This window comes from Mytilus californianus, unplaced genomic scaffold (assembly GCF_021869535.1).
Source record: "Mytilus californianus isolate M0D057914Y unplaced genomic scaffold, xbMytCali1.0.p SCAF_9, whole genome shotgun sequence".
Classification (NCBI taxonomy): domain Eukaryota; kingdom Metazoa; phylum Mollusca; class Bivalvia; order Mytilida; family Mytilidae; genus Mytilus; species Mytilus californianus.
Window position 1 is genome coordinate 38,878,204 of NW_026262745.1, and position 25,587 is coordinate 38,903,790.

At 31.2% G+C, this 25,587-nt stretch overlaps 1 protein-coding gene across 1 annotated transcript; it reads left to right on the forward strand.

Moving 5' to 3' along the window:
• Positions 1-6,602: 6,602 nt before the first annotated feature.
• Positions 6,603-24,441, forward strand: LOC127715473 (desmoplakin-like). Its single transcript, XM_052221532.1, has 9 exons — positions 6,603-7,343; positions 9,822-10,013; positions 10,490-10,618; positions 13,225-13,404; positions 13,708-13,830; positions 14,420-14,645; positions 20,394-20,486; positions 21,605-21,700; positions 23,067-24,441. The coding sequence occupies exons 1-9, from the start codon at positions 6,649-6,651 to the stop codon at positions 23,364-23,366; spliced, it is 2,034 nt and encodes a 677-aa protein (XP_052077492.1). The 5' UTR covers positions 6,603-6,648; the 3' UTR covers positions 23,367-24,441.
• Positions 24,442-25,587: the final 1,146 nt, after the last annotated feature.

The following is a 25,587-nucleotide window of genomic DNA, read 5'->3' on the forward strand; positions in this document are numbered from 1 at the left end:
CCACTGAATTATAGGCTCCTGACTTTAGATAGGTACATATATAATAAACGTGTTTTGAGCGTTCAACCCTCCTCTAATCTGAAAAAAACTAGTGAAACACCACAACATAAGAACATACTATACAAATTAGTTGGAAATGGCTGAATTTTTCCGATTGTAACGAAGCAAAAATAAAACAACAAAAAAATAATAACAACTATAGATAATTGTAGTGAATAAACCATTTTGTAAAATTTTTACAATATGGTTTATTCACACCAATGATATGATATATGTTTCCACTTTAGATTTTGAAACAAAGAACTATAGATAAGTCAAGCACCCTTAAGAAATTTAACCTATTAATCGATGCTGGGTCAGGTGAGATCAGCCACTTAATTTTTTTGGCATAAAACTATTTTGCATGAATAATGAAATATCAATTCATCCCTCAAAATATATATTTCATCTTACTTTGGTTAAAATTGGGTTAACTCTTTATTTAAAATAATCTTTTATCAGTTATTGCCATATAAAAACAGGCACTGATTGATTATTAGTTTGACCAACCAGGTTTATTGAAGCAGCCTTAGGACTAAGATATGTCCTAAACCATCTAAGGACATATCTTATGATTATCAAACATGCTGCAACTTAGAATACATCTTATTTATTGTTCCAAGTTTAGGACACTACTTTTGGTCTTATGATTGCCCTTACTTTTAGATATATTTAATGATGCTTAATTTGTATCTCAAATCCTCGTGATGGGGCAATAGATTGCTCATCGGGAAGGTTATTTAAAAGTAAAGATTTATACAACAGATACAGTTATGTTTGCCTCATATCTTGAAATTGACAATGAGGGTCGGTTGAAAACAAAACTTTACGACAAAAGAATTGATTACAGCTTCCCAATTGTGAACTTTCCATGTCTATGTAGCAACATTCCAGCAGCGTCTGCATACGGAGTACATATCTCACAATTAATACGATATTCCCGGGCTTGTATTTCCTATCATGATTTCCTTGATAGAGGGTTGCTGCTCACAAGTAAGCTATTAAACCAAGAGTTCCAAATGGTGAAGTTGAAATCATCCTTTCGTAAATTTTACGGACTGTATCACGAGTTGGTTGAGCGTTATGGAATATCCGTTTCACAGATGATAGCGGATATGTTCCTAATGTCGTAACTACAATCCCGTCCACTTTTTACGAATGTGACCTACCGAATTAGACTTGTTACCGGGTTTTATTAACATGAGCAACACGACGGGTGCCACATGTGGCACAGGATCTGATTACCCTTCCGGAGCACCTGAGATCACCCCCAGTTTTTTGGTGGGGTTCGTGTTGCTTAGTCTTTAGTTTTTTATGTTGTGTTTTGCGTACTGTTGTTTTTGTGTTTTCTGTACTAAAACAGTTTATCTATGTATTTTATTTATATGTGAAAGATGCACGAGATTTGCTTTAGTTTGTAATGGTCGAAACTGTGACACATTGAATTCAACTCACCCAAATATATTTCATTATTTCTCCAGATAATTTACTCAGTTTAACAAATTTACACTTAATTTGTTTAATTCCTATAGAAAACTTAGTTATAATGTTTTTGTTCTGTATCAATTGATTCATAAAAGATTAAACTTACAGTCTATATTAATTACTTTTTATCATTATAACAGTACTGTTTATATTTTTTTCAAATTGTTATTATTGTAATCGTTAATTGTAAAGCATTTTTATCTTAATATATACGTCTCTTCCAACACATAATATATCCACAATGCATTATTATTCTTTTAACCAAGCTTTTAATGCTAACCAAGGTTTTGGATGGCAAGAGATAAATCATGATTAATTCATGTTTCTGTTATCATATCTGCTGTTCGTCTTTTAAATGAAAAAAAAAATAAAATAAAAAGGAGCATATTTTGCATCTTCATATTTTCATTATACGGATAATAAGAAGGTAGATTTTTCAAAAAAATATTCTGCTAACAGAAGTCCTTTCTAAACTTGTTAGAATAAATTAATTTCAGCTTCACGCAGGTTCATTACCATGTTTGCATGCAGGTAACATTATGCAAAATTAATTACATTGTGGCAAAATCATTATTTTTTTTATGTCATTATTTACAAGTTTTTAATTTCAGATGCCATTATTGCTATTATATGAAAAAATTAATTTGATCAATTTAATTGCTTTAACTATGTTTTATCAAATATTTGAGGGTCATATAATGTTTTCTTTATTTGTCAAATGTTATCTCGGAACTACAGTCAGAATAAAATATCTGAAAATTAGGAATTCATCATCATTGAAGAATAATTATTTTATCAAACTGTAAAAGTTTGAAATGAAACAAAATATGTTTTTAGTTTTTATTTTATTATGATCACTCACTTGTTTGTCAATATATATATAAAAAAGATGTAATCACAACAAAACTGTTTTTTTTTTAATACTTACATTATCTGAAATATGTTAACTGATTGTGATAAACAGTTTTAAAGTGTCCGATTTAACGTAATTTAATTTAAAAAAACCGCTACAATGGGATTGCAAACATCGGTATTTTTTATAAGTATGAATTCTTTTAACATTAGTAACATAACACATAATGCCTGCTGGAACCATTGAAGTTGCAGTTCAATTTGTTTTAAGATTTACAAACTTCAGGACAAAAAAATATCTGAAAGTATAACCAACTTCAAACACTGTTTTCGTATAGCTCAGTTAGTCATATCATTGTATACAGTAGGAAGATAATAAAATGTATTGTTTTTTTTTCTTCTTGTTTATTATATAATAATGGGAATACTGCTCTTAATCTAACAACAAGGAGATGTTAAGGATTGCCAATGAGACAACTAATAGATTACAATTGACGGTCTTCAACAATAAGCAACCTATACTGAACAATCTGCTATAAAAGACACATACATGACTTAAAGATAACAATTTAATCGAGAAAAGCAACAGCCTTATTTGAGATAGTACAAAAAAAGAAAAAGAATCATGACAGACAGCAACCAGAGATCAACCACCTAATTACAAACTCCTAAATGGGGACATGCACATGGATTAAGCATGATTTGAACGCTCAACCTTCCTATAACCTGGTACAGTACAAGAATTAGTTAAAAATGGAGTTACTCATCAGATTGGCACAAAGTACAAAAAACGTTTAACATAACGAAGAAAGACACAAAGTATCAACCTTATACTCGCAGATGATAAATGCTAGTGACGAAACAAATTACAGCTAAAGAATTAATCATGTTCTTCCGTACTAAAGTGCCAATCAGGATTTTAAGTGTAAAGACGTCATTAACATCAATCAGTGCACCAACGAATGTAGTGTAAAGACGTTATAGACGTCAACAGTTTTAGGAAATAATAACCATATGCAATATTGTGTATAATTTTGATACAATATGAACAAACTGTAGATATAATTGTTCAATGAATCGTATTCAGAATAAGACAGTATGAATGTCTTTCTCTCCTACCCTGACGACGACAAAACATAATAGTTCATATGTTTAAGCTTAATACATATACCTATTTTTTTTGCAACAAATCTACGATATGTATTATCCATTTTTTACTCGCTGCAACATCTTCACAATGGCTACGTCTTGAATTCAACCAAACAATATTAATAAAATTGAGAATGGAAATGGGGAATGTGTCAAAGAGACAACAACCCGACCAAAGAGCAGAAAACAGCTTAAAGCCACCAATGGGTCTTCAACACAGCGAGAAAATCCCGCACACGGAGACGGGCTTCAGCTGGCGCCTAAACAAAAATGTGTACTAGTTCAGTGAAAATGGACGTCACATTAAACTCAAAAACATATAAATGAAATGAAATTAAAAAACATACCAGACTAACAAAGGCCAGAGGCTCCTGACTTGGGACAGGTGCAAAAAAGCGGCGGGGTTAAACATGTTTTGTGAGATCTCAACCCTTCCCCTATACCTCTAGCCAATGTAGAATAAACAAACACATTGCAATACGCACAGTAAAACTCAGTTTAAAAGAAGTCCGAGTCCGATGTCAGAATAGGTAACAAAAGAAACTAAGCAAAATGACAATGATACATACATTAACAAAGGACTACTAGCAGTTACTGACATGCCAGCTCAAGACCTCAGTTAAACTGATTGAAAGATTATGTCTTCATCATATGAAAATCAAGCACAATCCCTCCCGTTAGGGGTTTAGTATCACACCATCATAAAATATATGAGAACATAACCCGTATCATGCCAACAACTGCAATTTTTGAATTTTACAACGTATATTGTTGTTCCTTAATGTGATGCGAGCTCAAGTGTTTGAGACATCTACGGTATTCTTGTCTACACTATGTCTAAACCACTTAATCAATTAGACTTCTTCATTATTTACACAGTATATGATGTATATTGGCTTAAAGGTGGTATATCTGTTAATGAAATAAACACTTTATTGATTTCGTGCGTCCGATAATAAACTTCTTGAAGATACCAGGGTTATATTTTGTACGTCTGATGCGCGTTTCGTCTACAAAAGACTCATCATTGACGCTCGATTAAAAATGTGAATGACTCTACGATATGATACATGTAGCTGTCTCAACTGATGTTTCAATTAAAAAGTAAAATCATTCCCACAGTGGAAATTAAACTCAATCTGATGACCAAATACACAAAAATACTTCTTCGATAACATTACAACCTTTATATTTAAAAAAACCAAAAAGGTTACCAATTTAAAGCTTAACACATAATGTTATTTCTGATTTTGTTTTTACATTTTGTGTTTAATTGGTATGATAAGTTTAATGATAGTGTGCGTAATAAAAATATTTAGATACCAAGGGAAAATAAACATTCATTGGAGGAAAAAGTACAAACAACATAACGACCAAAAGAAAGTAAGATGAATAATCAAAAAATATTTTCAACAGAAGACACACTGATTCTACCTTTACGCTTTATGGTCTCCTATGCTCTGAAAGAGCAGGGCTTTTTGATTTTTTTGGTAAAACAAGTACGGGTATTCATCGAGAAGTCAAAATCTTTGGCAGGGCATCGTACAATATCAGATTGGTAGATGTCACTTGTCTAGACTTTTGCCATTATCAAAATAATGAACTATCAACGAATAAATTAAAATATTGAACCCATGAATATCGTAGATGAAAGATAGAAATGAAATCACTACAACATACCAATGCCAAAACAACACTTATAAAGACACAATATAAGAACATGAAGACATTTTATTGCGCATAGAACCTTTTTCTGAAATGTCATTCGGTATGCTTGATGATACCATTAGTTAAGTTACCAAACACATTATACGTTTGTGGATATCAAAACCAAAGGGCTTTGCTGGAGGGATTTAAACAAAAATGGTGGAATATACCAAAAAGACATTGAAAACTGATAAGTGGGGGGAAGAACTGACAACGCCATAGCAAAAAACGAAAAACAACGAAAAGTCTACATTACATTATATAGAAAACTAATAACTGAGCATCACGAAAATGGAGAGGGAGGGGGGGACACTAAGATGCATTAGTTTTCGCACAATTGTAATTTATATGCTGAAATCATACAATCAGATTGTACTATGTTAATAATCAAATTTCTTAGGTACTAGTTATTAGAGAGTTAACGCCGTGTTTCAGATTTTCTGCTATTCAAACAAAATACAATATAACAAAATTACAGAACCAAAAACAAAAGCAAGAACAACAACGGAAATTCTTGGAGACCTTTTTTTACCAGTTTCGCTAAATAATCCTTTTCTTGATTAAATGTAAAATAAAAAAATAACATCCATCAAATAACCAACTTATATATAGAAATTATAAACGAACCAGTAGTGCATGATAAATGCAGGATATGTTACCTAAAACGGCCGCTTCAAGTGGTATCTCAAACTTTGGACATGTTTGAGAAGGTTGTAAATAAATGTTTTGTCAAATTAATAATCAAATGAATGAATAAATAAATAATAAAATGAACAGATAGACTCATCATTTTTGCTGTATGCATATAATAATTTCAAACTGAAAGGCAAACATGCTCACATTTGTGAAATTTAGGCAACAGTAGTTTAACGATGTTCAAATCTAATAAATCGATTTATAGAGGGTAACTCAATGTAAAAACAAAAACAGAGAAAATTGCACACACTCCAAAATTATCGATACTGGGTCCGTCAGGAATATGGCAATTGTTTTCCATTCGTTTTGTTGGTTGAAAAAGTCTAACGTTTGATTGTGTCTGTTTTCATGGACTTTCCCCATGTTGAATTTACCCTAAGTTTTGTATTTTTGTTAATACTTTTTTTTTACATTTGTGAACTAATCGTCATTTAAAGATAAAAACTCATACAGGATACAATTTATGGTCTGTCATCGTATCATTTTTGTGGATCTTGTATTACTTGTTCCTGATAATTTTTTGGAAAACAAAATGCATTATCGTATAAAATTTCGAAACTAAGGAATGAATTTATCGTTAGAACACGGACGTATAACAGAATAATAAAATGATATCCAATGACATTACTAATTCTATATTTACATTATGATCACATGATACTAGAAATGACATATTTTGTCGTCTACTTCCTTTATTAAACTACGTTGAATGCAAATAGTATGAAGTGCATATTCTGTGGAAGTGTTGGTAAATATGAACAATGTGAAAAATGTTTGTTCAAAGGATGCAAGAAATGTATCGATTCTCACAAAGATTCCTGTATTTTGCTGACGAAAGACAAATATCATTTTTGTACAGGTCACAATGAATATGTGGGTAAATACTGTTTCGATTGTTTTCATCTTATCTGTGAAAAGTGTGTCGTTGGCAACCATTTAAACCACAATATATTACCAATATGCGAGGCTGTCCATAACATCCGTGGTGATATGCAAAGTTCCATAGAAGAACTGGAACTAAAAATAGACCAAGAGCAGAGTGCCATCGATAATGGTCCCAAAAAGCAAACTGAATATAAACTACTGGTAAAGCAGATAGACGTGGAAGAACGAAATATTCAAGAATGTGTAACAAAAACAAAGGCAACATTACTGCGTAACATGGAAAAATTGCAAAAGACAGAAGACGATAAATGCACGGCATCTAAAGACATATTGCCTTCCATGAAGCAAGCAAGGACTAATTTACAATCGGTCAAAGATGAAAAAAATGCTATTTTATTTTTATCTAGATGGTCAAATCCAAGATCTATTATCGAAAAACAAGGACTCCTACAGAAAGAAAGAGAAGCAGATGACAAGGCGAGTGTAATCGGATCAGACATAACACGTCAGTTACTTGATTCATTCATAAGGTATAATAGTAACAATACTAAAGACAGCAAGTACGAAAACGTATCTCATTTCTCACTGAAACTTTAACATATACCGTATATCGGTTTTTCTTCGCGTGTGTTTACTTTTCGCTTTGTTCGCGGCACTTACAGAAACGCGAAAATTTGACCCCGAGTAAATTTCCCTGCCTATTCCTAGATTTACAGCTGTTTAAACGTTTCATAAATAAACTACTAATTATCGAGTTTACATAAAATTGATATGTAAACTCATTTTACCCTAAAGATGAAATTACATTATATATAAAATCAGTCTTTTGTGTTGATCGGTAGATCACAAGAGTGTGTATAATTAATTAAGATATCTGTTTTTATAATAATCAAATTGGCTTATCAAACTTGTCACACCTTTTAACAACACAGCAGACAGTGACATGTTCAAAAATGTTAATTACCGACGTCTATTGATTGTTATCATAACCCGAACATACTACATTTAGTGTAAAAATTAAATTCAAATTAATCACAATTTAACGGATATTTACACAAATATGCTTTCAAAATGCTCTGTTATACCAGCACAAACTTTATCAAAACCTTTATTTTTTACCATACCGCAATTAACTTGATTAAAACGATTATTGAAAGATATCCGAATATAATTATTTTAGTTTGTAGTACACGTATTTATTTGTAATCGATTATCTGTCAGTCAATCAAATTTACTTTGTTTACATCTTTAACAATAGAATACGGTGATTTTTTTCGCGTGTATTTTCCCATTCAGCGAAAAGAGGGACGAAAGATACCAAAGGGACAGTCAAACTCATAGATCGAAAACAAACTGACAACGTCATGGCCAAAAATAAAAAGACAAACAGACAAATAATAGTACAGATGACACAACATAGAAAACTTAAGACTCTTAAGAAAATTATACACAGCGAAAATTTAACTTGCCCATATTGTCATCAAATCGCGAAAAAAAAAGCCGACGCGAAAAAAACCCGATATACGGTATAATAAATTAAGAATTTCGTTTTAGTTCCTTTTTGTTATATAGCTTAAGTATTTATAAATTCTACACTATTGTATTTTTCGGGCATCAATCTCGATGAAAATAAATCCAAAAAAGCAAGTTTGAGGCACCGAATTTATAGAGTGTTACTCTGATTTACCACAGGTCAAAACTTATTTTCGGGTCTTCACTAATGAAACTGTTTTTTTTTTTATTTACTAAAAAAAAATCACTTAATGCTAAATGTTAAATGTAACATCATATCTAAAAATTATTTTGAAATTAGACACAATATGAGTGCATCAAATATTCCTACGATTATATTAATGAAATGCTAAATACGTAGTACATGTATTAATGATGTAGATTATTTTGTTGAAACCTTAAATTTAAGCAATATTCATTAGGCATAAAGCTAGGCAGAACGTCAAAAACATAAAAATTGAGCGGCAAAGATATAGAATCATAGAATTTTTTCAATACTTTTACAATTTTCTCATTGTTGAAGGCCGTACGGTTGCTCATAATTACTTGCATCCACTTACTGGATAGTTGTCTCATTGGCAATAATACAAAATCTCTTTATTCTTATATAAAGAGGATAAAAACCAATGTGAAAATCGCATGAACGCCAAACGGGAAGAGAAATAGTGCGTAGCCAGGCTTAGCTTCTTCTGCCTAGCATGCATCACCACCTATAATAATACAGACTCAGTTACAATGTCGCAATAGGGAATGGCCTAGTGTCAACAAATTTGCAGATCAGTCGACTAATCTATTATCCAAATATTGTGACCACATGTCTGAGTCTCTCGTTAGACGCATCGAATCAATCCACGTGTTACTCATGACAGAATAGAAGGAATGCCAAATATTTGAGACATTCAGAAGGTCCTAGACAGAATGTCAAATATCATCGTATATCAAAATTTACCAGAGAAAGTTGTTATTCAGTTTTATGCCATTTGAAAATTTAAACACAGGAAATTAACAGCGAAACCTGTTAATCTAAAAAGGACATTGGTAATTAAACAGACGTTTTCCTTAATGATGACAGATCAATCGAAGTTCTTAACTGTTAATGGTCTCTGTGTGTAAATGGCTCATCACGACAGTTGGTATGGCATTTTTAAATGATAACTTTAATGTCGAAAGGTGATGTTTGGATAGCAGCAGACGCTTACCCTATCCACACACCCGGTACCGCTCCTTTAGGGGTTGATGCGATTCCCTCAGTTTTTGTTTTTTTCCTTGATTTGTATATTCTTTATCGATGTATGAGATTTAAACATAGGTAAACTACAGCAGCCGGTTGTACGAACGTGTCATTAGGCTAATGAGTCATTAAGTCTTCATTAGCCTAATGCATCATAAAGGCTTAATGAAAACTTAATGACCCATTAGGCTAATGCAACGTTCGTACAACCGGCTGCTGTTGCCTAAATTTATAATTTAATTAAAAATTTTATTTTGTTTTAAAGGGAAAATCAACAGGCGATTTTTCACGTGCTGGATCTTCTACAAAGATTACCCATGTCAATTGAACAGATAAATAATCAAGTGTCACCTATTGATCCAGTAGAATTACCACGTAGGAATGACCGGGATATTGATTCCATTACGGAAAAAGTTGAAATTTTGTGGAACTTTGCTATAAAACTTAAAAATGAATTGTAAGTTGATAATTAAGTTGATAATTAAGTCAAACTGTTACATAAGAGATTTAATAAGACCAAATCGTTCATGTTTGTTTATTTTGTTTATTATTTTTTTCTATTTCGATAAGGGAATAGTTCCATTCTTTTTCTTGGAAGTTTAAGATGATATTTAACATAAAAAATAATGTGAGTAAAACCACGATGATATGGTTGATAACGAATTTTCAAACAAACCAAATAAATTGATAAATGTCTAAGATTCTTATATATATAAACGGCTCCAAAAAATTTTAAGCACACCAGCTGATGCACTTGTTTCTCTTTGCAATAAACAATAAAAAAATGATAAGCAAAACATACTTCATATACCCTCATTTCATTTGAGCATCTTATTACAAAGAGCTGTGAAATGTAACAATGTTGTGCACTATAATAAGAAATGTTCTTACAAACGAACAATATGCATTTCATTGCAAACTGAACTTTTACAGAATAAAGACTAATCAGAATTTAAGACATAAGATTGATTCAGTCGTAAAATGGACAACTCAAGAGACACAAGAAAGGGAAAAGGAAAAAAAAGAGCATGTAAAGGCATTAAAAGATAAAGACAAAATTATGTGAGTGAATATTTTCGACCCTAGATTATCAGTACACAATTATCATGTTTAGTCTAACGTACATCTAGTTAAAAAGATAAAAATATGCTACCCCCTCCCCCCTCCCCCCCAAAAAGAAGAAAAATTCAAGGTCTTTGTCGAGCCCTGATGATTTATCAGAATCTACCAAAGATAATGCCACCATAACCAAATTCACTTTGATATTACATATTTTCTATGATTGCGGTATATTGCGAAAATACTGCGAAATTGCTTTCTTAATCCAGATACAAGGTTTGTGTGTGAAGAAAAATATTGACATTAGGAATTATTTTTCATGTTCGGTTGTACCGTCGTTTCGTCAAGCTAATGTCAAAAAATCAATCACAAGCAGAAATTTGGAAAAAGGACATAAATATACAACTCTTCAATACAATAATAGAAATCACAGATGCATTGCAGTAAATACTCGTTTTTCATTGTGATCTTCCAAAAAGATAACTTCTACACACATGTTTGAAGTGGGCATGCATAAGTATTCAATAAGTTTCATAATTATCTAGCGAAGTCATGCTATAATTTATATCATCTGTTTCGTAATAAAAGTTTTTTATAAACAGGCAAAATACAACCACATAGAAAAGCACTTAACACTAGTTGTATAAATCTGTCTTTGTCATATGTTCAAATCTAGGTTTGAAGAATGTAATGTATTGTCTTCTTGTTCGCCAAAAATATCAATTCCTATTTCTTATTATACATCTTCGCTAGCCAAGTAATGCAACCCAGTCCCCTCCTTTCAACCCTGGGCAGATTAAACCAACATTTGTGATGTCAATGATGTGCCATTTAACGGTATATAAAAGTCACACTCATTCTGACTAAAACATTCTTTACCAATGGCAGCACATGAATCTCTTCTGTATTGAGGTGTAAAAATTGTTTTGTATAGTGTTTATTATTTTCGTGAAGCATAAACGGAAAATATACATTGACATTCCCACATTGCAAAAGAAACATACCCAGGAGCTTCAATTAGTTGATTCAGATTTTCAAAATTGCCACTTAATATAGCCTTATGTTTTGGGGTAAAGACGTGTTGCACAAACATCACGTGGCAATTGTTTATTTACATTTTATACATTTACACGTGGTCATCCTAAAAGCGCGTTTTTATTGGATGCAGCCAGTTACAACTGCTACCAAATGGAAATCACTTTCACCTTGATCCGAAATTATATCTCAATCTGTCAACGGAGGAGAGGAGAGGACTAGATCGTAATCCTTTGCCAGCGAAGATGCTTATTATGTAACATCAATTATTATGATTATTTATACAGTGTTACTGGCCTTTCCTTTCAGTAATCCATCATATACTTATTACTAGTATAAATCTTCTCCATTAAAACAACTGTTCCAAGTAGAACTAAACTGAGCCTGCATCTTTTTAAAAGAATTTACTAAAATGTTATGTCCGATGACTTTGTCTTGAAGCTTATAAGACCGTTATGGCTAAAAAGCACACAACGGAACCATAATTTATCTTTTGTGTTAAAATAATTGTTGATGAATACATCCGCGTGAAACTAAATAGCTGCAACGTTAATAAAAATAGGAAATTTGCCAAAGAATTCAATGAAAGCATCAAAGAAAAATTTCTACCAAACATTGGTAAAATGGCACAACAATGATTTTCTTGGGGAATTATGGCCTAAATCTGCCTTCAAATTTTGGAAATTAATGTATGATTACACTATTGTTTCAGATAAGGGTGAAGGTTTGTTACCATTTAAACGTTTAAACCCGCTGCAATTGTTTGCACCTGTCCTAAGTTAGGAATCCGATGTTCAGTAGTTGTCGTTTGTTGATGTGGTTCATAAGTGTTTCTCGTTTTTTATATAGATTAGACCGTTAGTTTTCCCGTTTGAATGGTTTTACACTAGTAATTTTTTGGGGCCCTTTATAGCTTGCTGTTCGGTGTGAGCCAAGGCTCCGTGTTGAAGACCATACTTTGACCTATAATGGTTTACTTTTATAAATTTTGACTTGGATGGAGAGTTGTCTCATTGGCACTCATACCACATCTTCTTATATCTGTAAATAGTATTTGAATTATATAAAAAGCTATCTTCGTCTTAAAAGTTTTACCAATCATATATCTTATTTATAAAGATATTAAGAAAAATAAATTTCAAAATCGAGCAAGCTAAAATGATAGGTCTTAAAGTATTTTTAACAAACGTCACGACACACAATAACATTTTTGTATTACACAGGACATATATAATTAAAAGTTCCCTCGAGCTTAATCTAGTACATTCCATCGATAGCCCAATGGTCCGGGAAGATATATTAAGAACACAAAAAGAAAAAGTTACAATAGCGGATAACAAAGGACAATAACAAATTGTCAAATTATTCCTCTGGTCCTTTTGACAAAGTGTTCTTGATATAATACAAAGAAATATATTTAAGTGATGTCGTATTTCAAGATTAACAATAACAAAACATAATGTGGTAATAACTCGCAATTTTTATACGTCATTTATAAATAGACAATAGTTGTTAATGGAAGATACAATGTAAACTAAACAAACATATATTAGTAAAAATTAGAATTTTTCTAGTCAGAGATATGAAGTGTTGGCCAAAGCAAAAGATGATGATAAACGAGCTCTTGAAAGTGGGCCAAGCGGTTCCAAAACTTCAAAATTGCAGCAGCACATATTCGACCTTCAAAAAATCATGGCGCAAAACAACGAGGAATACAAGAAAGTATGCATGGAAAGAGATGACCTACGAAACAGGTAAATAATGAAACATTTTGTTCTTGCTAATCTGTAATACATCCAAGTGAATGTTTTCAAGAAAACACTAATTTTCATTCATTTTTCAAACAATAAAAATCACGTTAATGTTGTCAATAACAAACACACTCACAATTAAGAAAAAAATGTTGTGCAAAATTTAAAGTAACAACATTAAGTTGTCTAAAATGATACTAATACTAAATAGCTGGGTTTATTATTTCATGTTTTATTTTCGCTTTGTTATAAATGAACACATGCTGTTGTAATTGTTTACCGTTAGTTAGTGTATTTAAATTGCAGGATGAAAAGTGTTCAGAGGATCTCCCATTTAGAAAATCAAATCGATCAATTACGAGGTTTGGGTATAGAAAAAGACGATGTAATCAAATCCATTAAACAAGAAAAAGAAGAATTACAAACACGGTAACAAAAATAATGTAGATATTAAGTTAGTGTATATAAAATTAGAAGATGTGGTATGATTGCAAATGACACAACTCTCCATCAGAGACCAAATGACGTAGAGGTTATCAATTGTAGATCAGTGTACTTCAACAATTAGCAAAACAAATACCACATAGTAAGCCAAAATGACAAATGTAAAACAATTCAAACACGAAAACTGTCGGTCTGATTTATGTACAAAACAATAAACAAAACAAACAAACAAACAAAAATATGATATACAGCACCAAGCGACAACAATATATAGTAAAAAAATTAGCACAATAAAAAAAAAATTATTGGAATCATTTTTATACAAACAAAAATATCTGAGTGTTTGTTTTCTTTTTCTTAGCCCCACGGACATTAAAAAATATTCTAATATCATAAGGTTTGTTAATTTCATAATCTGTTTAATGTATGTCTGTAATATAACTAAGTATACTAAATAGATCACCAATACCGAAGCCACAATCTTCTTATAAGTAAGTTAAAATTATTTTAAAGCTTAAGACATACAATATTCAAATTGGAATTTCCACATCATTGTTTTCCTATAAATATGTAGATTAAGTAGTATAGCTGGAGACAAATTAACGAAAGGAAATCCATCAATAACTGACCTCGGTGACCCCAACCGTCCAATGAAGATAGGTGAGAAGTACGGTGAGCTGTATGACAACGAATGGACAGATTGCATGGAATTTACTGATGTAATTAAATCCCATTTTGGAACTTTAGAGCACTCTGAGCTAGAAGAAATAATTATACACCATTTGTACAGACTTTTGTTGGTAAGTAATTCCAAGTCATTAGTTAGGACGTAAATAAACGTGTATCCTGATCAGTGATATCCATATGGAATAAAATGTTTCACACAGCAAAACATGATTGATATCTATCTAGGCACAAAATGTTCAACTGCATTGTGACCATTCTATAATTTTCTGTTGAAATTTTAACTGAAACGATTCTAATGATATGAACTGATCTTAATGGACTGCAGAGTAAATACTATTTATTTGAAAGTTTGTTTTTATATGAGGTGATGCGTCTGTTTTTTCCATGGTGATGTTATTTTATGCATTTAAATTTCATCAAAGTCAGTTACTTTCAGACTCATTGATTGCGTTTTATTAAGGCCTGTTTATTGTATATCAGACAGATATTCATATTAGACGTAAGTAATATATGACAACTGCAAGACAAGACAAAGAGCCCAAATCTGCAACAACTTAAATATGTCTTATCAATACGGTATAAAAACAAGGTGATATGGCATAATTGCCAATGAGACAGATTCAGATTCAATAGTTTATTAAAGTCTCACCACATACATACAAGTATAAACACATTATAATATCAAGTACACAATATAAAAATTTAGAATGCATGTGCCATTCTTAAAAGAACTATGAGAGACTGTTATATACAATTATAAAACAACAGAATTAAAACATAATTTTGTTATTTACACAAAACATAAAAGTGCAATATCACCATGCACATTCAAGGATAAAACCTGTTACATGTACATAAAAAATAACAATGATTTTTTAACAGTATAAGATACTATTTCGTCGCAATAAAATATTATGGCAGGTTTTGGCAACAGAACTACAAACATTTTCATTTTTGAATAAAAATATAAATTTTTCATCATCTGACAAAGTTAAAAATATATTATTATGTTGAATTATATCAATAAATAAAGACTGCCTTAAATCTTCATATAATGGACATGTTAACAGTACATGTTTTTCATCTTCTATATTATCACAATTAAAACATAATCTTTTATCTAAATCTAATCTTTCGTAACGACCAGTTTCAATTTTTAAAGGTGCTACTCCACATCTAAATTTCGCATATGCACTGCGATATCGAATAGGTATATTTTGCAACAAATATTGTTCAGTAGAGTATGAAAATTTAAACAATTTATAAGTTCTCAACTTATTTCCTTGACCATAAGAATCAAGCCTTGTACTCCATTCAGTTTTATAATTATCAAAAATATTAACTTCTAACTGATAAATTATATTTTTATCCAGTATATAATCATCTACATTACAAAATCTGTCCATATTGTAAAGTTTCAACATATCTATAACTTTATAACTCCAATTTTTAATTTTATAACTGCTTTTTCTAATTGACCATATGAATACTTTATAATTTATCCTGTTTTTATCCATTTTTGTACATCTTGCCCCGTGTCTTAAAATGTTAGACCACTGTTTAACATATGGAGGCTTCCAACCCATGTCACCTGAAACAGCATCATTGGGGATATACTTTCCAACTCCAATATAAAATCTCATGGCTCGGTTCTGAACTGCTGAGATGCAGGAGAACTCACTTGTACCCCAAATAGCTGAGCCGTAATTGATGACTGACCAAACTAAAGTGTCAAACAATTTGGTAAAAATATTGTGTTGAAAGCCACCATGTGTTTTACATTTTACTATAAGAAGGCATAATGCCCGACTTGCTGACTTTGCAACTGCCTTTGCCATAACTTTATAATCTAAAAATTCATTTAATACTAATCCTAAATATTGATAGCTAGAAACATAATCAATGACTTCACCATTTATATTAAAAACAAAATCTGATCTTATCACAGAGGGGTTTCTAAAATGCATGATTTTTGATTTATATAAATTAACTTTTAAACAATTATCATTACACCATACACCTAATACATTAATCAATTTCTGCATATCTTCTGTATTTTCAGACAATAAAACAAGATCATCTGCATATAATAAAATAGCAACCTTTTCACCGTCAATGTCTATATCAATATTTAATGCTTTTATATCATCAATTAAGTTATTAATGAAAATATTAAACATGACTGTGGATAAAACACATCCTTGTTTCAAACCAGTATTTACACTGAACCAATCAGTAGTATTACCGTTCACACGAACACAGCATTCTATATTTGAATAAATGGCTTGCAAAGCACACATAAACTTTGTACTTATACCTAAATCTGTTAATTTGTTAAACGATAGTGACCTGTCAATTGTATTATATGCCTTCTTAAAATCTACAAAAGAGACAAAAGTTGACAATTTACATTTTTTTCTAGTTTCAATTATTGACGTTAAAGTGGAGACATGGTCAATAGTACTTTGATAAAACCATTTTGTTCATCATTAATTATCTCCCTTTCATCTAACCATTCTGGTAATCTATTATTTAAAACACTACAATAAAGTTTGTATGCACATGGTGCTAAAGTAATACCTCTGTATGACAATGGATCTCTAGGATCAGAAGTTGAACATTTTGGTATTGGATTAATTATACCTTTATTCCAAGTATGTGGAATTTTACTAGATTTAAAACATAAATTAAATAATTTTGTTAAAGTACAAATAACTAAGAAATTTTTACACAATTCAGATTGAATTAAATCTACACCTGGACTTTTATTATTCTTTGAACTCATGACAATATTATGAACTTCATCAAAAGTTATTTCATTATCTAATAAATCAGAAACAATAATATTTTCTAAATTTAAATCTTCTTTTACAAGTTTAGGATCTGAGTTGTTACTCTGATATAACAAATTATAAAAACAATCCTTCCATTTATGCAATACTGAGTTCAAATTGTTTGTTACAGAGCCGTCTGACAGCACAACTTCATTCGGGATAGCCGATTGCCTTTCATTTCCTATACCAATGTTACCAATTTTCCGCCAAAATTGTTTGGAGTCATTATTGTTCATATATAACAAGTCTTCTTAACATTGGTGCCAATAACAGCCTTTAGATTGTTGAACAAGTTTATCAAAGTCCTTTCTCTTGTTCAAAGACAGAGTTCTTAATGCAGATTTATTGCTATTGTTCGTACAACGCAGATACTGGTTCTCGGCCGAACATGTCTCATTCCACTTTGAAGTCAAGTCATTGGACCACCACGGTTTCTTGAAACGTCTTCTTTTATTGTTACAACTATTCAAAAGTTTTGTTTTTGTATTTAGTTTGGAATTCATCTCATTATGCATTATATTAACAAATTCACAATATATATTATCTACATCATCTTGATCACCATTACTTTTTTCTATATCTCTAATACATGAATTTATACTATTAATCACATTTTCATCTTCAAACCAACTATTCGGAATATTTTTTACATCATATATAACACGTTTCTGAACATTTTAATTTTTTACATTGATATTTTCCTTTTCAATATTACCACACATATAAGTTTCCATTTCCCAGTATAATATCGAATGATCAGGAATAAATCTGGGTTCAACTGACCCTATAGAAACACTTTCATTAGCTAATTCACTAGCTCTAATTACTTCAAATTTCTTGAAACAATTTAAATTTTTATATGGTACGACACAATAATCGACAACTGATGAACCCCTTGTTGATATGTAGGTTAAATCATTTCTCATACTATTTCTACCATTTAATACACAACAATTTATATTTGACAAAAAGTCACAAAACAATTCTACATAGCTGTTGGATTTAAAATCAATCACTTCTCGGATAGGTAAATTATCAACTCCTGGAATAAAATCTTCCATTTCTCCTATCCGACTATTGAAATCACCACATATATAGAATGGATATCCATTGGGGATAGAATATATTTGTGACATAAGGGTGTCGAAAAAATCATGTACATTAGTAGATCTAGCTGAAAATTCAGGTGGTAAATATGTAACGCACACATAGAATATATTTCTATTATTTGTTTTATCGCTGAACTTTACCCATATTATTCCATCTGTGGATTTATCTTCAACATTTATGTTAAGTGAACATAGTAATTCTTCTTTAACTAAAAGACCGACGCCTCCTGATCCAGTTTTCGCTCGGGTATGGATATGACTACGATTATTTCCATACCATTTGTAATTGTTAATTTTAATAATATTATTTTTCAAAAGATGAGATTCAGTTATTCCAATCATATGAAGATCTAGTTTTGTAATGCAGTCATTTATTAAAATATTTTTATCGCTATTTGCATATTTAGACCAACCATTAATGTTCCATAACCCGGATTTATATTAATAATGCCTACCATGAGCTCGGCCTCGACTGCCATGATATCGGTCACCATAATTTCCATTAAAAGATCCACCATTAAAATCATTTTTCCTAAAACCATTGTTCATGTCAGTATGTGTAGTGTTACACTGGGGTCTACGAGTCTCTCTTGTGTTGTTCACCTATGTGTTATGGTCTTTGTTTTTATTTTGTTGATGTGCTTGTTGTCTTTTTCTTATTTGCCAAGCCACTGAGGTGAATTCCATGTCTTTTCCGACAGCTTTTAGCAGTCTTCTATTGTTAGCATCGAGTATTCTCTTCTCGATTGTTAAAAAGTTTTCAATATATACATCCTTATATTTCATTTTATCTTTCAAGAGTTTTTTTGCTTTCATTATCTTTTGTTTACTTTCAAAATCCCCCAGTGACACTATGACTACTTCTGGTTTACTTTCAATATAACTCGCTTTGCGCGACACACTTTTGATGTTTACATTTTGTAGTTTCAAAACGTCCTTGACCATTGTTTCTAAATTTAACTTCAAGGCGGTGTCGTGTGAATTTTCCCTAGGGTTCATTGGAAGATTTTTTACCACTATGTCAAATTTACGTTCCACAGATTTTTCGGCGGTAGTGCTTTGTTTTTTTGACACTATCTCATTAAAGGTTTTATCAATTTGTTCATATTTATCTTTTAGATCACTTATCTCATCACGAACCTGTTTGACCTCTTTCTGTACCCGGTCCGTAATTACAGTATTAAATTTTGCTGTCAATTTACGCTCTATATTCCCCTCTATATCACTAATTCGTCTTTCAAGTCTATCTGACATGGTGTCTAAACTGGTTGCCAATTTGCATATCATATTCACCAATTGTTCGTTGTCGTTAGAAAAAGGGTGGTGGTGGACAATGTCACTATCATTTCTACTTTTCTTACATTTCGAAGTCTTCGCAACATCATCATCATCTGACTGTGACAGAGAGCGTTTTCTCGTGGTAGGGTGGTGTTCTAGGGTTGCTTGTGTAGCTATAACTGTTTTTCTAGAGTTTATATTAATATCGACTGGTGTCAATGGGGTTGCCGCCATTACTTTCTGCACGAATCAAGTGCGTTTTCTTGACTTAATGGGTCTACAAAAGTTTCAATTAATTCTGGGTTTGTTTCAACCAACTGACTCCAAATCATTTCTCCTTGATAAAATAACTATAACTGTATTATCTCCTGAATATTTCACTCAAAATTTCAAAATTTTTGACGAGCTCAAATTTTCAACACGTCCTCAATCCAAGGGAGATCATTAGGGAACAACTATCCACCAAAGTTCAAATGAAATGTATGTACGCAACTATAGGCAACCATAAGGCCTTCGACAACGAGAAAACCGTCGTCTATAAGGATTGTGTTATTGTCCACCAAATTTCTATAACTGATAATTATTAATCTAAGGGAATAGTTAATTATATGAACTGCTGTAATATTCTTGTTTTTTTAAGTGCTGCTACAAAGAATGCAGGATGACATCAGAAAATCAAATAAGGACCATTCGGAAGACTATTGCAGAAAACCTGTTTCTTAATACAGAATCGGTATGTATTAAAACTTAAACCGAAGATACCAAAATGGGTTCCTGTTATCACTTTTACATTTTTTAATCTAAAGAAATACTTGTATTTTTTCAGAGTTTTGTGTTTTTGCACCTTGATTTGTATTTTCTGAAAGTACTTATTCCATCTCCTTATGTTATATGATGAGATTAGATTATCGGTAAACAACACTGTTTTGATATTGAGATAAAAAACAATGATTCTACAAACGACATTTAACTCAGTTATAAAATAACCAATATCATCAAATTTGTTGCAATGAATTACCGTGATTTCCAAGAAAAATATTTAAAAAAAACGATTATTTTAAATGTGAAATAAATCTGATAATTTCACTCCTCTAACGTTGTTTGGTGATATTGCATCAATACAACTGAGAAAAAAATCAGAAAAAAACCCTCATAAAAAAAGATATACATGTAGTTCCTTTCAATGTTTATGCCCCTACTAGGGGCATTATGTTTTCCGGTCTGTGCGTCCGTTCGTTCGTTCATTCGTCCATCTGTCCCGCTTCAGGATAAAGTTTTTGGTTAAGGTAGTTTTTGATGAAGTTGAAGTCCAATCAACTTGAAACTTAGTACACATGTTCCTTATGATATGATCTTTCTAATTTTAATGTCAAATTAGAGTTTTTGACCCCAATTTCACGGTCCACTGAACATAAAAAATGATAGTGCGAGTGGGGTGTCCCGCTTCAGGTTCAAGTTTTAATTCAAGGTAGTTTTTGATGAAGTTAAAGGCCAATCAACTTGAAACTTAATACACATGTATCCTATGATATGATCTTTTTAATTTTAATGCCAAATTAGAGTTTTGATCCCAATTTCACGGTCCACTGAACATAGAAAATGATAGTGCGAGTGGGACATCCGTGTACTATGGAAATATTCTTGTTTATACCCGATTACCATTTTTGAGTTCACATTCAATGTGTGAAAAGAAAAACTAATCCGAGAATTAAAATATCAATAAATCTTCAACTCGGTACCGAGGAAAACCGATAATTAACTCATGCACTACGCGCATTCGTCACTCATTCAGTATGTTTCTATATTTGAATTTTGAAATAAGTTATTCTAAAATTGTTTTTTTATCTGTAGGAAAGGGATATAGTGAATGTACCTGGATGCAAAGAAGTTATCTCTTTCAGAAAACAGAACGGAGAGGAATTTTCACAGCAATTGATATCAAAACAGGTACTTACGGTGTACTGTTGCACCACTCTTTCAGGTTAGGAATATGCTTGAGCACTCAAAAACCTGTTTAATCAGTTAAATCCCGACAATTGTTTTATGTGTCAGGAGCCTGTTGTTAAGTGGTTGTCATATGTTGCTATCTGTTATATTTAGATTTCACGTTAGATTATTTTGTCTTAAATTAGGTCGTTTGTTTTCACGTTTGAAGTGTTTCAAATGTTGTCATGTCGGGGCCATTTATAGCTGACTATAAGGTATGTGTTTTATTGAAAGCCAAAACAATTGAAAACCCGAATTAGGAAACAAACTTTGAAGAGCTCATAAAACAAAAAAAGAACAAAAGTAAAGTGAAGCTTGGATCAGGAATCAGAGCTATGCATGAGGAAGATAACTTCATCAATTCAAACTGGTTTTCAAATTTTATACCAGTAAAGTTCATTAAAACGACATCCGTGTTTTCATTTTTTATTCATGCTACTACCAAAGGGTTGGATACGAGGGAAGTGATACAATTGGGGATAAACATTCTACCAGCAGCAGTGGTAGTAATAATATTAACGGTGCAAATGATAATGAATATATAATTGCTCGATGTTTTAGTTCTATTACACATAAAAAGTAAAAGTAACACATACTTTTTATCACATTTCACGAAAAGTTGACTGATTAAATGGACCTTGCCAGTGGTTGTCTAGTGGGATATCTCAACGTTTTTGTAATTTGAAAAATTTGCTATTGGTGCCAAATCTAAAATTGTTTTCGTTTTATAAATGTATAACAATTATACTCTCAGGATGATTTAAAGCTTGACATATTATATACATACCTGTAAATTGTGTAGAATAAGTTTGGTGCTTTTGTTAAGTCTTTCGGTTATTTTCGTCGATGAAATGTTGTGTCGTTTATATTTACCAATATCTCCTTTTATTCCTGATATAACATATTCACATTTCTGATAACAATGCGTAAAAGAATAATTCTAACACTTATCTTTCTAAGGAAAACAAAAATGCAAACAACAACGAGTACTACATGGTTTACATATATGGCATGACTTGACACAATCACCTAAAAGCTACACTCATTACTACATTGCAGAAAATTACTTTGATTTGATGAAAATCAACACATAGTCGGGAACTAAAAATGTATCTTACAAGAAATAAATTAAGCCTAAATGCGTGCAAAATGTAATGGTCATAAAAAATGTGAGAAAAATTCACATATGATAATGTAGTTCAGCGATTTTGACTATATATTTTACGGGATAAACATATAGCAAATCAGTTTTCCTAAACATTTTGCTTTTTAAAATATATTATGTTTTGTATTCATGAAAAAAATGTAATGTTCTTTTCGGTTTCAGAAACTATGTGGAAATGTTATGAAGGACTGGGATTACTGCAACAAAAGTGATATATTAATGCAACACCTAGTAAAAACAGCATTCTTTGACAAATGTGTCCATCTATGTTGGTTTCTGGCTATTCAAGAGCCAAAGATGTTTCTAGACCAAAAACTTCTACCGGGGGAAAAATTTGACAAGAATGAATACAAAGAGTTTGTCAAAAGTGGCGATAAAGTTGGATACATTGTATGGCCAGCACTCTTTTTACACGAAAATGGACCCTTACTCTATAAAGGAGTTGTGCAAGCCTTTATTTAACATTGTTTTTAAATAACTTGTATAAAAGTAAACTATTCACAATGCAATAAACTTAATACTTTAAAGGAAATCTAAGAATATGCAGTTTTAATAAAGATTGTCAAGAAATTTTACAAACAAACGTTTTGTCTTCAGACAAATAAATTAGAAATTCGAATCAGACATTATTATTTATACATATTGTGACGAAGTTTTTAAATTTGACTAATATTAAAATTTAATTCCAAAAGAATGCTTATCATTACGAAAAACAAAGCAATCAATGATTATAGGCACCTGCAAACGAAAAAAAGTAAGGCCACAGCATAGCCAAGCACATATGATACAATTTCAACGAAAACTCCAAAACATGTGATACAAAAAAGAAAAAACGAAAAAAGAATTTGCAGTCAAAACAACACAAAAACGAGCTTGAATTCAGGTGTCAAAGAATGGTTAGTAGTTTGTTTCTATCTACTGGTGATATCAATCATGTTAGGCATCTAGTAATACTTTAAATTAATTTTTAATCAATGATACAGTATGCAACAATACTAAAAATAACATTGATGTGTTAATATATAGGTGTCAGACCACCAATTCACTCCCTCCAATTTAGAACGTATTTAAAAGTTGCCCTACTCTGACACAAAAAAAGTGCTTTTGATGTCATTGTTTACTTAAGATAACCAAGAAATTCGCAGAAATGAAACTTTTGGTGAAAGAGAAAAATATTTAGACCATTTCGAGTCGGAATTTACTTGTCTATGAGTTTGCATTAAAAATTGAGGAGCAGTGCGCTCCATAGAACACTAATTAAAAATTTCCAGAAAACCAGGGGTTATTTTAGTAGTACTTATCTTGTGATTGGCAATTTCTTCTTAGAAGACTTTAAACATGGGTTGACAATTGGCATGTATAAAGGTGATGCATGTACAATTTAGGATATACCTGGTTTCTATGAAGTTGAATTAAGGTAAAATATAAAGGAAGCTGCGAAAATTATAAAATGTTGCTGATGAAGGAATTTTATTTTTAGATATTACCATTAAATTTTGCGGATGAAGATTTTTTAAATTTTAGCCATGATTATGATGTCATTTTCTATTTTCATATAATATTATTATAGTGTATATGAAGGGGGTCAGTGGTAATACATTTTTATACTCAGAATTTGTTATTCTTTGTTTTTTGGTTTTTTTTTGCATTAGAGTTACCTCCCTTACAATGGTTTTGTGATAAATAAATGTTGTATTCTCTTGAGGTGATTAGCTGTCCTATTTTTGTTTATACATTACTTTTAAATGCTGATGAAGGAATTTTATTTTTAGATATTACTATAAAATGTTGCTGATGAAGGATTTTATTTTTAGATATTACTATTAAATGTTGCTGATGAAGATTTTTTAAATTTTAGCCATGATTATGATGTCATTTTCTATTTTAATACTTTTATGATGTATTTAAATGGGTTTTGGTGGTTGCAAAGTCCTAGCAAATTTTGGTTGAATAAATAGGGAATTTGAATTGGTGGTCTGACACCTTTAACGCGAAAAGCGGTGAAACCAAAAATTCAGAAAACTATTGATATTTTTGTCTTAACTGATCATTTGTAATGCAAGTAGCCATATTTCAACCTTTTTTTGGCAAAAAAATCACATTTTTAAAAACTAGAGCCTTAAACCTGAAATTGTGCTATTTTAAGCTTTTTCCACCCTTACAATTTGTATTCATATAAAAAAAATGTCCTAAATAGTTATGAATGCGCAGTAAGTTGTTTCTGTGGTATTAAACATTCAAACATAGGTTGTTTACTACCAAAAATAATTGTCATTAAGATTTTATGAAATTATTTGATTTTTACTCGTTATATCATTGCGTCATTCCATGTATTTGGCAGATAGCATAGCTTAATGTAAACACTGCATAAACTCATCACAATTCCATTAATTGTCTCAAAGGAAAGTTTTCTACCTTAAATTTTCTTGACTGACAGTGAATTAAAATAGATTCATGGCCATTAATGCACTATTGATTAATTAATGGACCATTACTGACACCTGGTGAAAAAAGGGGGGTCAATATTCCTTAACACTTCAATACCTTTGACTTTTTACTAAATTCATTGTAAAAATTGTGGAAAGTCTTTAAAGCAGTAGGATGAACAAGGAAAAATATACCAAAATTGATCTTGATTTTGAAAGTTTATGTTTCTGTAGTCTGAAATTAAATTTTCAAGTAT